Genomic DNA, 14,768 nt, shown 5'->3' with positions numbered 1-14,768 from the left:
AGAGCCTCAATATATTTGTCCCAGATTTAGGAATATTATGGCACTAATTCACCTACTAGGAGCATAGAGCAAGAATGATGATTGTCTATTTTCACGTTTCCCTAAATTGTGAGTAGTGATATAAGTAGAATGCAACTTTATCCTTGATACATTCTGTACTCTTTTAAATGACCAGATAGGCTTAACAGATGTAAAGACACTGTGTTCAGATTTTTCCCCCCAAAACTATATTCTCCCAGTCCAAATACTATGTTGGCTCTAGGTAGGGCAGTGAACACTGATATTGGATTTTTGTTTTTAAGTTAGAATGGCAATTGTTGACATAACTGCTTTGTTTGGTTCTGTTGGCAGGAATCTCATGCAGTAGTAGACTGTCACATTTCCTACATTTTAACTGCTTAAAGGTTATTTCATGGAAACGGTAACAAGAAATAAATGATTGATTTCGGTCAATTATAGAATTTTTCCATACTTCAACAAGAGAGATTCTTTTTCAGATACAGACTTTGCCTTTTGATTTTATCTTAAAGGGAATGTATTTTTCTCAAAATATGTTTTAACAGAAAACACATCTTTATATTTTGTATTTTGCTTCCAACAATTACCGTAAAAAGAGTAGGTGAAAGAAATTCTTATTCAAAGTGGACATTCTGAAAAAGAGACAAAGAAAAAAAAAACCAAAACCCCAAAATGAAGTAAGAGTTCAGTTGGTCTAAACTCTTAAACAAAGCTTTTTCTATAGCAAACCATCTATCCAGTCAAGATATATCTGGATGATACAGAGATGTGGGAGACAGTATTGGAACCTCTTGTGCTTTGACCTGAAAACCTAAAATCAGAATTCTACCAAGATAAGGTTGATTCATCTAATGGAATGTTGAAAGCTGGATGAAGAAATGCTATTTTCTCCAAAAGGGCTTATACTGGCATTTTCTAGTAAGAGAAGCAAATATGGCTTCCAAAACAGTGCAGTGTCTGGGAAGTGGTTCAAAATACCTTTTAGCTTCATATACAGATGCTATGATTGCATACTGAAAGGCTGGGACAGGGCGTGTAGGCAATATTTAGCCAATGTAGTTTATGAAAGCAGTCAATGATGTGCTATTGTTGTTTATATTTTAATTCTTTCCGCAGGCAAGACGTGGGTAGTCTGAGTCTCTGCATCTGCTTACCGCCCATGCTGTTGTCATGCTTATCAAAGACATTAATGTCTACATATTAGTGAAATGCTATTCCAGAAGACAGAGAAGGTCTTATATTGCCCTAGCCCTAAAATAGGCCACAAGTGAGAAACTTGTTTGATGCTGAAGACCACTTTGGAGAAAGAAAAAAAAATACCCTTCAGGTGTATGAAGGTTAGATCATTTAAATATTTTTAATAAATGAAAGTTAATAAATCTTTAAGATTTTAAGAATGGAATTCACAGGTTAGTTCAAGAGTTTCACACATTAATGAGAACACTTTTGCAAGAATCTGAGTTTCAAAGATGTCCCAAGAAAAGGATATTTAATAGACATAATGAAAATACCCTGGTTACCTGTAAAGAAGAAGGATTGTGGATTGATATGATACCCTGTTTTTTTCTGTTCCATATTATGTATGGAATAATAAACAATGGGAGCAAAGAAATAAGTGTTAAAATTAATTGTGCATGATCTTAAGACTAATAGTTAAAGAGAATCAAAGCTAATTTAATCATTTCAAAGAGATTGGGCAGTGTAGGGCTTCAGGGTTTAATCACTGTGGTTTAGGCAACAGGTTCCTGGTGCTTGGTTGACCACTGTGGCTGGTGTCTTCAGAGGCAGAGATGGCCACAACCACAGTTGCCAGTGAAACATCAGAAAATCTATTGTTTAGACTCTAGGCTATCATCTCTAAACCCTGAAGCCTGACACAGCACAAGAGATACTGGCCATGAAAGCCTACACCAGTATATTCAAGGAGATTAGGGCATGCAAAAGAATACAGACTCTACTGACTTCCAAAGTATTTAGGCATGTTTACATTTCACCGCAATGCACAACTGTTCATTATTTTAAAGTAAAACATTAACAACTGTAAATCCATGAAGACTGGCCTGTACTGTTAATCAGTATTAATGGTCATTAAACCCCCAGAAAAATCTATGTTCCTTTCCAGAATGTGTGCAATGTTTTTGAAAGGGATAAAAACTGCAACAGCAATGCTTAGGGTGTTAAAACTCTGCCTCTGGTGGAACCGATTCATTAGATGGTGCTTTAATTTAGTTCTCCATTCATAGAGAGTGAGGAATACCCTCACTCACAGCAATAAACAGTGAATTGGTCTTAATATGTAGCACTGTAGCCTTTCACTTCACTCCTACTTGTCAGAAGATGAATTGGGATTCTCAGATTTCACGGTAAGTATTGGTTAAGGAAAAAGCTGATAAAACTGAGTCAAGCCTATTCTATCAGAGGTAGAATCACCATTATATTCTACACATCATCATTTCTTTCTAAACGAAAATATGACTTGGGATATTTTTAATAGTTTGATAGTAAAGGATTAGCACCTCTGGACAGTACAATCTTGGGTTTATTCACAGAAGGGAATGGTTCGGATATGTTATACCTCCAAGGCTTGTGTACAGTACCTAAAAACCCACCCACCCACCCATCCATCCCCTTGTGTTGCCTGAACCTCTCTTATGCTCCAGAACGGTTGAGGTACTGAATATTTTAGCAGGCTACCAAAACTCTTCATTTAAGGGAAATGGTAAACTACTTAATTGGCACATCACTTTATCACAGTTTATATACTCCAGTCCAGGGGTAGGCAACCTTGGCTCTTTTATGGACTTCAGCTCCCAGAATTCCTGAGCCAGCATGGCTCAGCTTGGAAACCTCTCCCTTTCCCCTCAGCATAGCTGGCTCAGGAATTCTGGGAGTTGAAGTCCACAAGTCATAAAAGAGCCAAAGTTGCCTACCCCTGCTCCAGTCAATCAGTTCACTAAAAATGCAGTCCTAGAGTCTTTGGCAAGGCAGGAAACCTTGTGTGCTTATACCCAGGTTTTATAATGAGATTAAATTAATTTGACAGCCATTTTCATACCTGGGAGGGAGCTGTAATACACACCTAACTTTTTTTCTCTTCTTAATTCAAGCAAGGCCAGCACATGTGCTTGGTAGTGGATCTCATCTATGCTGGGCATATATTTCATGGAAGTCAGGTTTCTGTCACAGATCTAAGGCAAACATCACAATTTACAGGAAAGAAAATGAGGACATAAATACATTGTGCGCTGTTAGGAGATACACAACCTTTATAACACAGTAGCAGTTATTATTATCTCTGGGTTTTCTATGTCCTTTTTGCTTTGGACCATCCTCAGTTCCAGCTGGGCTGAATTAGGTTTGTTTCCTTCTCCAGCTTGGGCTTAAAAGAAAACAAACAAAAAAACACAATACCATGGAAATTTAATATTAATATAAAACAACACAGAAGAAAATCTCAGTTCTCCTAGACCCCCAACTGTCCCATCATCAATAAACTTTATTGTCATTCTACTACAGTTTTAACATCAGTGCATGAAGGTTAAATATACGGGGCATTAATTTAATTTTAATAATTTAATTTAATAATTTAATTTGTATACCGCCCTTCTCCCGAAGGACTCAGGGCGGTGAACAGGGCAATACATAATAAAAAACAGGATACAAAAATTAAAAAGTAATTAAACAACTATGCCCATAATAATTAGTACATATTAAAAGTTAAAACTAATTTATAAAAAACCCAACCCCATCCCATCAGACCAGGCCATTCATCCCATCAGACCAGACCAGGCCATTCACCAGAATTGTGAAACCTGTGAGTCTCCAATATGCAAGTTTTTTTGTAATGAACCCAAATCCCTGAAGGCCTGTCTCTGGGAAATAAAATATAGCCTGCTGTCACTGACTGTTGGAAGAGGTTACCAATTTATTTACAGGTGGTCCTTGACCTACAGTCATAATGGAGCCTGTCCATTGTGGTGGTAAATCATGACAATCGTAAAATGACTGTCACCCACACAACCAACCCAATTTTAGTGAAGTAGTATAACTATGTGTATGTGTCTCTCATATTGCTATCTTCTTTTTTGGTTGTGTTATTTTAATTTCATGTATTGAAAACTGCATGTTATGGCTTACTTATTTGTGCTTTGAAGTTGCATTTACATTGAAAAGTGGACTAGAAAATTATTTTTATCCACAGTGCTATCAAAAATAGGCAGAATTTATTTATTGTTTGGATTTATATACCGCCCCTCTCCCAATTTGTTGCAGCTGCATATTTCCACGAAATCCCAAGCAGGGCTTGAGAGTAACATTTCTGTTTGTTTTTTTCTCTCTCTCTAGTACTTATTCAGCTGCATGCCAATCCATTTTGTGGCCAACATTCATAATCAGAACTATTTTCTGTAAATGGGGCAACTTTCCTCATTCCAGCATCACATTGGCTGGAAATTAGAAGAGTTGTAATTTTAATGCACCTGGTCTGTTCCACTTTAAAACTGTCTCTGCCAGTGGTTCTTGCAATACCTTTTATACTAAGATGAAAGGAAGGTAAGAGATTAGAACACCATAATTTCCCTTTCTGTTTCTAATGATAAAGCTACAAATTGTGGCCCAAATTAAGACAGTTCAGAAAGTAACTGGATCCAACTAATTTCAAAGATCAAACAGACAGATTTGTAGAAAGTTAAATTACTTTCTCTCAAAGGTATAAAAATTTGGCAAATATCTACAGCATATGAAACAGTGGATTAATTTAATCAGTACTGCAAGGACATTTGCATATAAACCTGATTGTTATTTTGGCTGGGTTGTTACATAACGTTGTTGTTGTCACTATTACTGAAGAAGTAATGGTGGCATGTTTTACACATAATGTAGAGCCATATATGACTTAATGGGAATCATAATGGTCTCAGCAACTTACTGGATTTACATAACAAATTAGGCTAAATGTGATAATTAGCCCCTTATGTCAGTTTTGTCCTTATGATTAATTTATTGTTTCATGAGTTGTTCAAACCCATAATTCATCAAGCCATAGTTAAGTTACTATGTTATATTAACAGAACCATTAAGTCAGCACAGAAGTCTAGTTGCCTGGTTAATCTCCTTTATTATCTGTCAACTTTATCCTTTCAACTAGAAATACAGGAAACTGAACTGGGGACTTGAGCAAATCACATGCTGAGTCACTCAGCAATGACACTTTTTAAGTAAATCTTCCAATAATAAATGAATATACTGTATGCAGAACCATATGCTAAATAAATAACTGCATGCAGAATCGTTGTGAAATTGACCTACCCTTTGCACTCTTGATGGTCCTTTGTAAAACATGTTGCATTGCTGATACTGTCTTTTCACAGGCCATCTGCAATTGTAAGAAAAAAACAGTTTTACAATATTACTGTTTCATTGACTCTGACCAGATTCAATAACAATTGACAGTTTAAATAATTATTTAAATTGGGTAAAAAATACAATCAAAGTGTTTTACTTTTTAAGTTATTTTCCTATGACAGAAATGCTGTCCTGACTGACAGCCTTGGTGGAGCAGTGGGCTAATGCCTCCTTAAGTAACACCAGCTGCCTGCAATTAGTGCAGGTTCGCGTCCCACCAGGCTCAAAGTTGACTCAGCCTTCCATCCTTCCGAGGTAGGTAAAATGAGGACCCAGATTGTTGGGGGCAATTAAGCTGACTTTGTAATAATGCCGCTTGTGTGTGTGTGTGATAGCCCTAATAAGCAGGCATATACATAGAATGAAGGCTACTGCTAAGCTTGTAAGCCGCCCTGAGTCTTCGGAGAAGGGCGGGATATAAATGGGATTAAATAAATAAAATAAATAAATAAACACACCATGAAAAGCCTGACAGAAGTTGGTTTGTTATGTTTTTTCCTTTTAGTGGGTGAAACTACAAATTGTGCTTTAACATCAGTCCAAAGTTTGCCTTATTATGTTAAAACAGAAGCTTAGTATCATTTCAAAATAGATTTTTTTATGGCCATCCAGAATTTTACTAACGTAATACATAGCCTTATTTTGTATAATCTCTTGATCCTGTTGAGAAAACATTTTTTTTTCTATAACTGATACAGAGAAGAAATCAGTCCATACCTTAAAATTGTCTGGGTGTTTGTAAGTCCAAGCCAAGAGCATGGCAGCAAATAGGTCTCCTGTTCCAACAAAGACAGCATCTACTTTGGGAGATTCTATTCGGATCCTTTGTGCCACTATAGTGCCATCTGCTGTAGCTAATAAGGCATTATTACCTGTTAGTTATATTCCTCTCAGTTATGTAATCATATAGGAACAGTACATCTTAGCATGGCTTTGTCATACATTACAGTAAAGCTAGGGCCCGGATTTAGATGCACTGATACTGAACAAGCTATGTTCAATATTGAGTGCAGGTTGCAATTCCATGGGAGCACAAGAAAAAATAAAGTATTGAACTTTGACACCAGTCTGAATTGGGCTAGTGGACTTCGCAGAGTTAAGGATTTTCCCCTTCAATCTTTAGGAACGTATTCCTTTCCTGAAGTCTCCTCTTTCAGTGAAAACTTGGAATCTCTTGAAGAATGTGGAACGAAAAGTTTAGAAGTGAAATTAGTTACTTTCTGTTGACTCGATTACACTGTGATAACATGCTCCAATAAGTCAATACCTCCAAAAAAACTGTTTCTTTCACAGTGCTTTCCTTCACCCACTGACATCTACATGTGTAGTATATACAGCTACTTATGATATGGAATTCTGTGTAATTGGCATTTCAGATCCTGTGCGGCTTCTGCGTGATGTGGGTGATATATATCCAACTCACATATGTCCATTTATAAAGTGATTCAGCACCTGAACAGTTTGACTTACTTTAATAAATACTAAAGCTATACAATATAACCAATTATTTTAAAAGGAGTGAGAGCTAGAGAATGGAATGGTGAATTAAACCCATTTTAAACAAGTCAACATTAAAAAAATGCAAATTACAATGGGAACAAGTACACCTAGCCGTTCTTAAAAGACAGCTTATCAGAACAGAAAATATTTTTTTCAATTGCTTAATATTTCTCTTGAGTATAACTGGCATCACCACTATTACTGAAGATGGCAAAGTTACAATCAGCCTACGATCAGTAGTCTTCCTTCATGTTGTAAATACGAGTATTTTATATTGCATTATTGCAACAACAAAGCAATATTCTATTAAGCTGAAAATCACTTACTCATATTAACTGATACCTGCTCAAAAACAAACTCTACTTAATCCAAAGGTTCATACTCTCAAGTGAGATGGGATTGCAGCTTAAATATTTATTGGAGTGAAGTTTATATGTTTCTGCAATTTGTGCTTTCTACATTTGAACAGTACCTGAAAACAAAGCATTACTTTTACTTTATATTAACAGAAATGGGAAAAATTGGGCAAGTTCACGCTACCTGTTTTATAAATGCTCTAACAATAGAAGACTATTTATTAAAAATAAAACATACTTTTCCTTTGGCTTCCCAAAGCAATCAGATAATCATTTCCTGACGGTGCTTGAAGGTCTGAGCTGGTGATTACAACCGTTTCTGGTCCCATATTGTGGAGCATATCCATTACCTTTTCAAATATATGGGGGAAAATATGTTAGTACTAATATGTGTGTTTGTGAGACAGTGACTATGCTTCTTGGGACATAAATGTCTATATTGCATGCATTTTCATATAAAATATAAAACAAAACATCTAATCTACAAACTGACATTTTGTTGGCTCTGTTGAAAGAAAATTGCAAAGAGCCATGGATAATATATTGTCTTAGAATGAGAGTTTCATTTTGACAAAATATAATTAGTAAAAGTAATGTCAAAATATTTTACAGCAAGAATCAGATACACTATCTTTAATCCAGCCTACAGATGTTGAAGCAACAGTAACAGGACGAAGATCCAATGGTCACTGGTATCAGTGACACTTCCACAGACGTAATTGGCAGGATTGTGTCATGAAAACAGTACTGATTTGTGCACTCTACAATGTATAATACAACTGATTTTTGACTTAGCATAGCCTTCTGCAACCTTGGTGCCCACCAAACTACATAGACTTTACCTCCAACATTCTAAAAAGTGGTTATGATGGTTGATGCATTCTGGAAGATGAAGTCCATGTATCTTAGAGAAAGGCTGGTGATAGTCAGCCACAGTACACCGACTTCCCAAAAGAGCATAATTCCTTAAATATCTTAAATACCTTTCCTTAATAGCAAAAGGAGGTTAGCAACAGTAATTCCAGGAAATGCAAAGTTCTTTCTGTATAATTTCATCAAGGCATTCTCAAGCATTAGCTTGAGAACAACATATTGTGCTTGTCACCTTTTCATGCAATAATTATTGAAGCCTTATTATGTGGGTTGTCAGGAATTTATCATGACTACGAAATTGGCATAAATACTAGGGGCAGTACTATATATAGCAGCTGGAGATCAAATCTGGTATTCTCCCATTCATTTATTGCTGACAGACAGCACAGTCACTTCTAATTTATAATTTTCTGCATAATGGATAGTGAGAAAAGTAGAAAAGAGATGTAGCGCTATCATCCTGTTAAAGCACTGAAGGAAAAAACTGGCTCCCAACACACTTACTTCTATCGCTTCTTTTTCACTGTGTATCTTCCTGCCAGTAAGTAACCTACAGTAAGGAAATTAAAACATTATTTTTCCCATTAGAAGTATAATTTCCATAATGTTTTTCATGGAATATTTTGGTGAAAATATCAATTATGCTAAAAGAGATAAAATTTGTAAAAAACTTTTTGTATCAATCTATTTAACCACTCTCTTGTTCCATTCTATTCAATACAGTAGATATATTATTGAAACCAAAGTATGGGTATCACTTAGCTTAATGGAAGCTCAAGATGTACTTTTTAAGGAAACTACCAATAACTCCACAAGCTTATCACAATTCCACAAAGTATGATTCTAATTCCTTCTCCTTTAGCCTTTGCACCAGTGTTCAGAATCCTTTTACCGCTATCCACTCAAAAGAATTTTGCAGCTTCAAGTATCCTAGGCACTTGAGCAGAATTTGCAATGGAGATTGAACCACTTGACTGAGTTAGTTATTTCAGGAATTCAGAACAAATTTAACTTTATTCTGTTGATTTCTGTTCAAGTGTCTCTCAAAAGCAGGTCTAATTCACTTTTGAAGTCATTTTGCTACTTTTTGATTAAGGAAATGTTTTGAAACATGCTGGCCCCAAAATAAAGCCATAGATGTAAACATTCTAATACTTCACATCTATATGAAAAGGTAGATCCTCCCAATCGTTTTAGTTAACAATTCCATTAAAGATAAAAGTACATATTGCACTATTTACACACTGTGTAACAGGCAGCTGTGGTTTTAAAAGAACAGTAAATGCATAATATCTTTATTTTTATCTTAGTTTGAATGCAAATAAGAGGATTAACAGTTTTACTGCATAAAATTATTTTCAAATTTCCTTCCCCCATGAAATGTTTTTTAAAAAAAAACTATCCAGAAAAGAATAGAAAAGCTGACTTGTGTTCTTTAAAGAAACACTAATTTACTATTTTTAAATTAACAACTGAGTGTATACATTTTTTAACGTTTGATTTTTTTAGAGGGCAAGAAAACTCCCAAGCCTATTCTTCTTCTTTCATCATCATCATCATCATCATCATCATCATCATCATCATCATCCTTTGTTGTTGCTAGTCATTATAAAGATAATGTAATCTGCTGAACAATGAAAAAAATATTGTCTTTGGAAAAATTTTAACAGCACTCACTCAGCTTCAAACTGATTTGGTGTTATTATATCTGCTACAGGTACCACATTATTCTTATACACAGGAAAGAGGTCCTCTGGAACATACTGTAAAACAAAGGAAGTTATAATAAGTTTAGATGGTTAGGCAATTCATTCTAGGAAAGTGAAAAGGGTTCAAATACAAACACATGCAGGGACAGTTCCACTCAATTAACTAGTAGCTGAGACTCATAAGCAAAGTACCGTACATTTAGAAAGTTTCCATGTGAAGGAATGCCAAAACAAATGTTGACAATCCCCAATATAAGGCTATAAATACTCCAAATTAGCTGTGATACACAGTTTCCTAATCTTCAGGTATCTATGGTTCAGCTCTTTCAGCAAAAAATGTATGAACTTGTACAGATATGAGGTGCATAGTAGCAACACTCTAGATATTTGCTAATACACATCCACACACTAAAATGCAAAATTGTAAAAAGGTTAGACTGGCATAAGGAAAATAACTCAAATTCACTGACAAGCCACTTCCAATAAAGAGAGTTTTATGGAAGCACTCATTTATGCAGCCATGCTTCAAGCTGTCTCATTCTTTTGTCCATTCATGAAAACTCGGGATTAGCTTTCTGTTCAAAAGCAGTTTAGTCTTAAGCAATGTTCAGAAGAAACAGAAGATGCCTATGTATATCTTTTGCAGAAAACTGGCACTGATTTATTGTAGAATAAACATAGAAATACATCTGTGGGGGACTGTCCTAATAATTTCTGATGAATGCTGTATAGTGTAGGATTTATTATGCCTAAAACATACAATATGTTGTTACTTTGGCATAACACATTTGTTTATAAAGATGGGCCAAGTTCATAATGGATTACCAACCATATGGCCTTCTCCGCTCCATTTGTCACCCATCACAGGATCACACACTACAAAAGAAAGTTAAAACTTAATCATAAGAAGGGAACATGTAGTAGCACGTAAGGATGCTTTACAATTAGTAACAATTAAAACAAAACTCTGTTGGTCTTGTTTCAAATTTCAATGCTACTTCCAGTAATGTACAGAAATGGGATACAAGAGAAATCTTCTATAATGACATCATGACATAATATCACAATAAATGACATGGTAGTGATATTCATTGCTTTTAAACAAATGTTCCTGTATTGTGCTGAGAAGTGGATCTCTGTAAAAGCAATACCAAAAAAAGTAGAAAATGATCGTTTGTAGCAGGATCCAACTTGAGCTGGTGACTGGGACGAGGTTTATTCTTCCAAGCTTTTGGACTTATGCTGGAACCCATCCTCGGAGAACTTCTCTCTCTCCAGAATGTGTGAATGGTCATTTGTGCATTTTTACATGGGCCCATTAGAGGTCAAGCAAAATCACAAGTAGTGTGTCTACCTTAAAATATCAGAGAAACACTTCTCAAGCCCTGAACATCTAAGTAGCCAGAACAACAGCAATAAAAATCCAATGCCCTACAACAACTTTTCCCAGTCTAACAGCCTTTCATAATTTTGAGTTATTCTTCCCTGGCTAATGACAGTTGGGGATAACTTAGCAGTTCATTATAACTAGAGGAAAATTGGTTGTGAAAGACTGTCCTAGCATAATAGAATGTGTTATTTCTTCAAAAGCAAAAAAATTAATTTGATCCCACACAGCCTTATTTGAGAACTCAAGGACAGCAGGCGATAGTTACATGTGGCGCAAGCTTCTCAATGACTGCTGTATTCAAATTCTCTTTAGGTTCTGGTACTCAATTGCTTCTTTAATTTTAGAAGAGATAAGCCAACATAATAAATAGTTAGCTGCCTCTTGTAACATCAGATATGATTATTGTCTTACTTTCTGTTCTATATTCATGAGCAAACAGCAGTTAGAAACAGATAGTAATTTAACAGATTTATCTCAAGTCCCAGATAACATCACAAATCCAACTTAGTCTGTGGTGCTTTTGTGCCTTCTTGTATTACCCATGTACCTTTCTAAAGCCCATGGAGAGTTTTCAGGAGAGCTATTAATGTGATGGAGATATATTGAATTATTAATTTAAAAGAATTATAAGGCCATCCCTCTCACAATTTTGTACTCTAGACAGAGTACAAAATAAAACTTAAAAAATAAATGCAATGCAAAACCAAAAAAAATCCCCCCCAAAATCAAAGACATAATACATAATTGAGATTAATGATAAAACATATTCTGTACACATGACACAATGGGCTCATCTACCATCCTGGCTCAGAGCACAGGAGAATCGCCAGGTCTTCATGGCTCTAGGGAGGGCCAACAGGGTAAAGGCTATCCAATCCTCAGAGTGGGGATGGAGTTGTAGTAATAGAGAAGGCACATAGCTTACGTCCCATTAGATACTGCTTCAGAGAAGGGACCTGGGAAATGCCCATTCTCTGCAACCTAACAGGACATTCAGAGATCACAGGGTAGAAGCTGTGCTGCAAGTAACCAGATCCTATGTCATATAGGTCTTTACAGATGATAACAAGTACCTTGAATGGCACTCAGAAATCTATTGAGAACCAAACCAGCTCACAAAATAATGATGTAATATGGGCATAGCAAGGCACATCTGTTACTACCAGTACCGCCAAATTCTGCCATATTTGCAGTTTCTGGTTGGTTTTCAAGCACAGTCCATGAGAGCACATTGCAACATCCAACTAGGAGATGACTAAGACAAGACTGACTGTAAACTGGGTCTCCTGATCCAGAAACCTGATTGGCATAAAACATGGAGTTGTTACTGAAAGGCCCTCTGAGTTGCAGTTGCCACCTGCTCCTCAAGTAGGAGCCATGAGGATCCCAAATTGCAAACTGGCTTTGATTGAGGGAGTGCAATCTTGCCTGGGACTAATGGGAAAAATTTCAGGAGCTGGATTATTCAGTTCTGCCAAATTATCTGGTTCTACTGGATTCAGCAATGGCTTCTTGAGGAGAAGCTGGACTACCAGTTTCTTCAAAGTCTGTGGAATCATATTTGGAAGGCTGTCTAAGTGAACGTGGTTTTTTGAACTGTAGTTGAAATGTATGTGAACTGTAATTAAGGAGTACAATTTCCCTTTATTTCCAAACTAAGTTGTAAGTCAAGATGACTAATACTAATTTCTTATAACATAAACACCTCTAAAATATATCCAAAATTGAGGAATATCCAATAGTATATAATTAATAGCAGCCTTCCTCAACCTAGTGTCTCCAGGGTTGTTAGTCATCAGTATCTATCCTGCCCAGTTGGTATATTAAAGTTCACCTATCATATGGCAGGCATCCCTTTGGGAAGACTGAGTTTAAATGAATTGTTTATGTACCATAAACTTACCATATACCAGATTGGAGTTTTGTTGCTTTAGCTCTTGAACAATATCAACCACCATTGCAAGGAATGATTTGTCCCGGGTATAGCCTTTGATAAATTGAGAAGGGGAAATTAAGATTATATAAAACCAGGTTTGTTTAGCTTTGTTTCTACGTGGATACCACTTCTGAATTTTAAATCAAAAGATTAATGTATTTTAGATTTGTAACTGTATTGAAGAAAGTTGGAAGTTACCCTTTTTCTATTGCTTTTTGATTTTCCTTTATTCCTTTGCACTTTTTTCCTTTATTTTTTCCTTCTCTTTTTATTCCTTACGTTTTATTTTTTGTAGAAATTTAAGGAAGTATATAACTTTCAATATATATTACACGGGATTTGTAATACTATTACAAACTGTAATCTGTCCCCACAGTAAACATCTCAATGACTGATCTTTTATGAACCATCATAAACTATCTGAGATTTGGGATAATAACTGCCTGGCTTTAGTTTAGCAATGCTTTGATTTTCCCTCTACAGTAGCTGTATTTGACAAGCTTTCTAAATAGGAATGGATATGCAATGATGTTGCCAGTTCTAGATTAATAAATTAACACACATATATAGATTCTTATAACAAGCCTCTAAACTGTCTTCCCATGTATATTTTCTTCTTTGGGGGAAAGCCAACACAGTCTTACACTGCAAGCAGCAAAAGAGGCTTTGGGCCAGCTCACGTGTGGATTAGCTGAATCATGTTGATTTCTTTGTCTGTGTGAATAACATAGTGCTAATGATAATATTCTTGTTTTTATCTTGATTCACTCAGTTAGTCCAGGTGTGGAAGATAGAAAATTTACCAATAGCAAAGATGTTTGGCTTTCACACAAAAAAAACCACGGCATTTTTCTCAGTTCAGAAACTAAGGTGCTCTTTAATTATTTATGTGTGATTTTTGTATCTGTTTCCACTGCTGAACAATTCAGACAGTTAACTCTTTTTTACAAAAATAGACAACTGTAAACAAATGATAAAGATAAGACATTTAAATTAGGGACTAATATTTATATATGAACCCAGCTTTTAGATTTTGACAGTGCAATGTGACTTAGCCATTATAGTTTGTAAATCATGGTTTATGATTTACTAGGTCATGCAAAATAGTATACTAACCTAATACTGCATAGAATCTGAATCTTTTCAATCTTATTCACCACCTAAACTATACCAGAATAGAATTAGACAGCCAGTGATGTATGCAATCACCTATGGCATACTCAACAGGGGCTCTAAAAGCCCAATTAAATATACTGATAATGACCTAAAAAGGTAAAGGTAAAGGTTTCCCTGCACATGCATGCTAGTCATTTCCGACTCTAGGGGCCAGTGCTCATCTCCGTTTCAAAGCCAGTGCTTGTCCGAGGACGTCTCCGTGGTCATGTGGCCGGCATGACTAGACGCCAAAGGTGCACGGAACGCTGTTACCTTCCCACCGTAGTGGTCCCTATTTTTCTACTTGCATTTTTACGTGCTTTCGAACTGCTAGGTTGGTAGAAGCTGGGACGAGTCACAGGTGCTCACTCTGTTACGCGGCACTCGGGATTTGACCCGCCAAACTGCTGACCTTCTGATCGACAAGC

The 14,768-nt window shown here is 36.0% G+C and overlaps 1 protein-coding gene across 2 annotated transcripts in view; it reads right to left on the bottom strand.

Moving 5' to 3' along the window:
* Positions 1-2,650: 2,650 nt before the first annotated feature.
* The window catches only part of PDXK (pyridoxal kinase), a 51,112-nt gene continuing 38,994 nt past the window's right edge, over positions 2,651-14,768 (bottom strand). The window contains exons 4-11 of one of the 2 annotated variants that reach the window (XM_081327624.1): positions 13,153-13,236; positions 10,689-10,735; positions 9,828-9,913; positions 8,655-8,700; positions 7,516-7,627; positions 6,139-6,275; positions 5,326-5,392; positions 2,651-3,397 (exon numbers count right to left, since the gene is read on the bottom strand). In XM_081327624.1, coding sequence (XP_081183750.1) covers positions 3,285-3,397; positions 5,326-5,392; positions 6,139-6,275; positions 7,516-7,627; positions 8,655-8,700; positions 9,828-9,913; positions 10,689-10,735; positions 13,153-13,236 — 692 coding nt within the window. In that variant the 3' untranslated portion in view covers positions 2,651-3,284. The remainder of the gene's footprint in view (positions 3,398-5,325; positions 5,393-6,138; positions 6,276-7,515; positions 7,628-8,654; positions 8,701-9,827; positions 9,914-10,688; positions 10,736-13,152; positions 13,237-14,768) is intronic. The other variant, XM_081327625.1, reaches the window with a different exon arrangement.

This window comes from Vipera berus, assembly GCF_964194415.1.
Source record: "Vipera berus genome assembly, chromosome: 4".
In the NCBI taxonomy this organism is placed as follows: domain Eukaryota; kingdom Metazoa; phylum Chordata; class Lepidosauria; order Squamata; family Viperidae; genus Vipera; species Vipera berus.
Note: the sequence above shows the minus strand (reverse complement) of the source record. Positions and strands in the feature narration are given on the sequence as shown.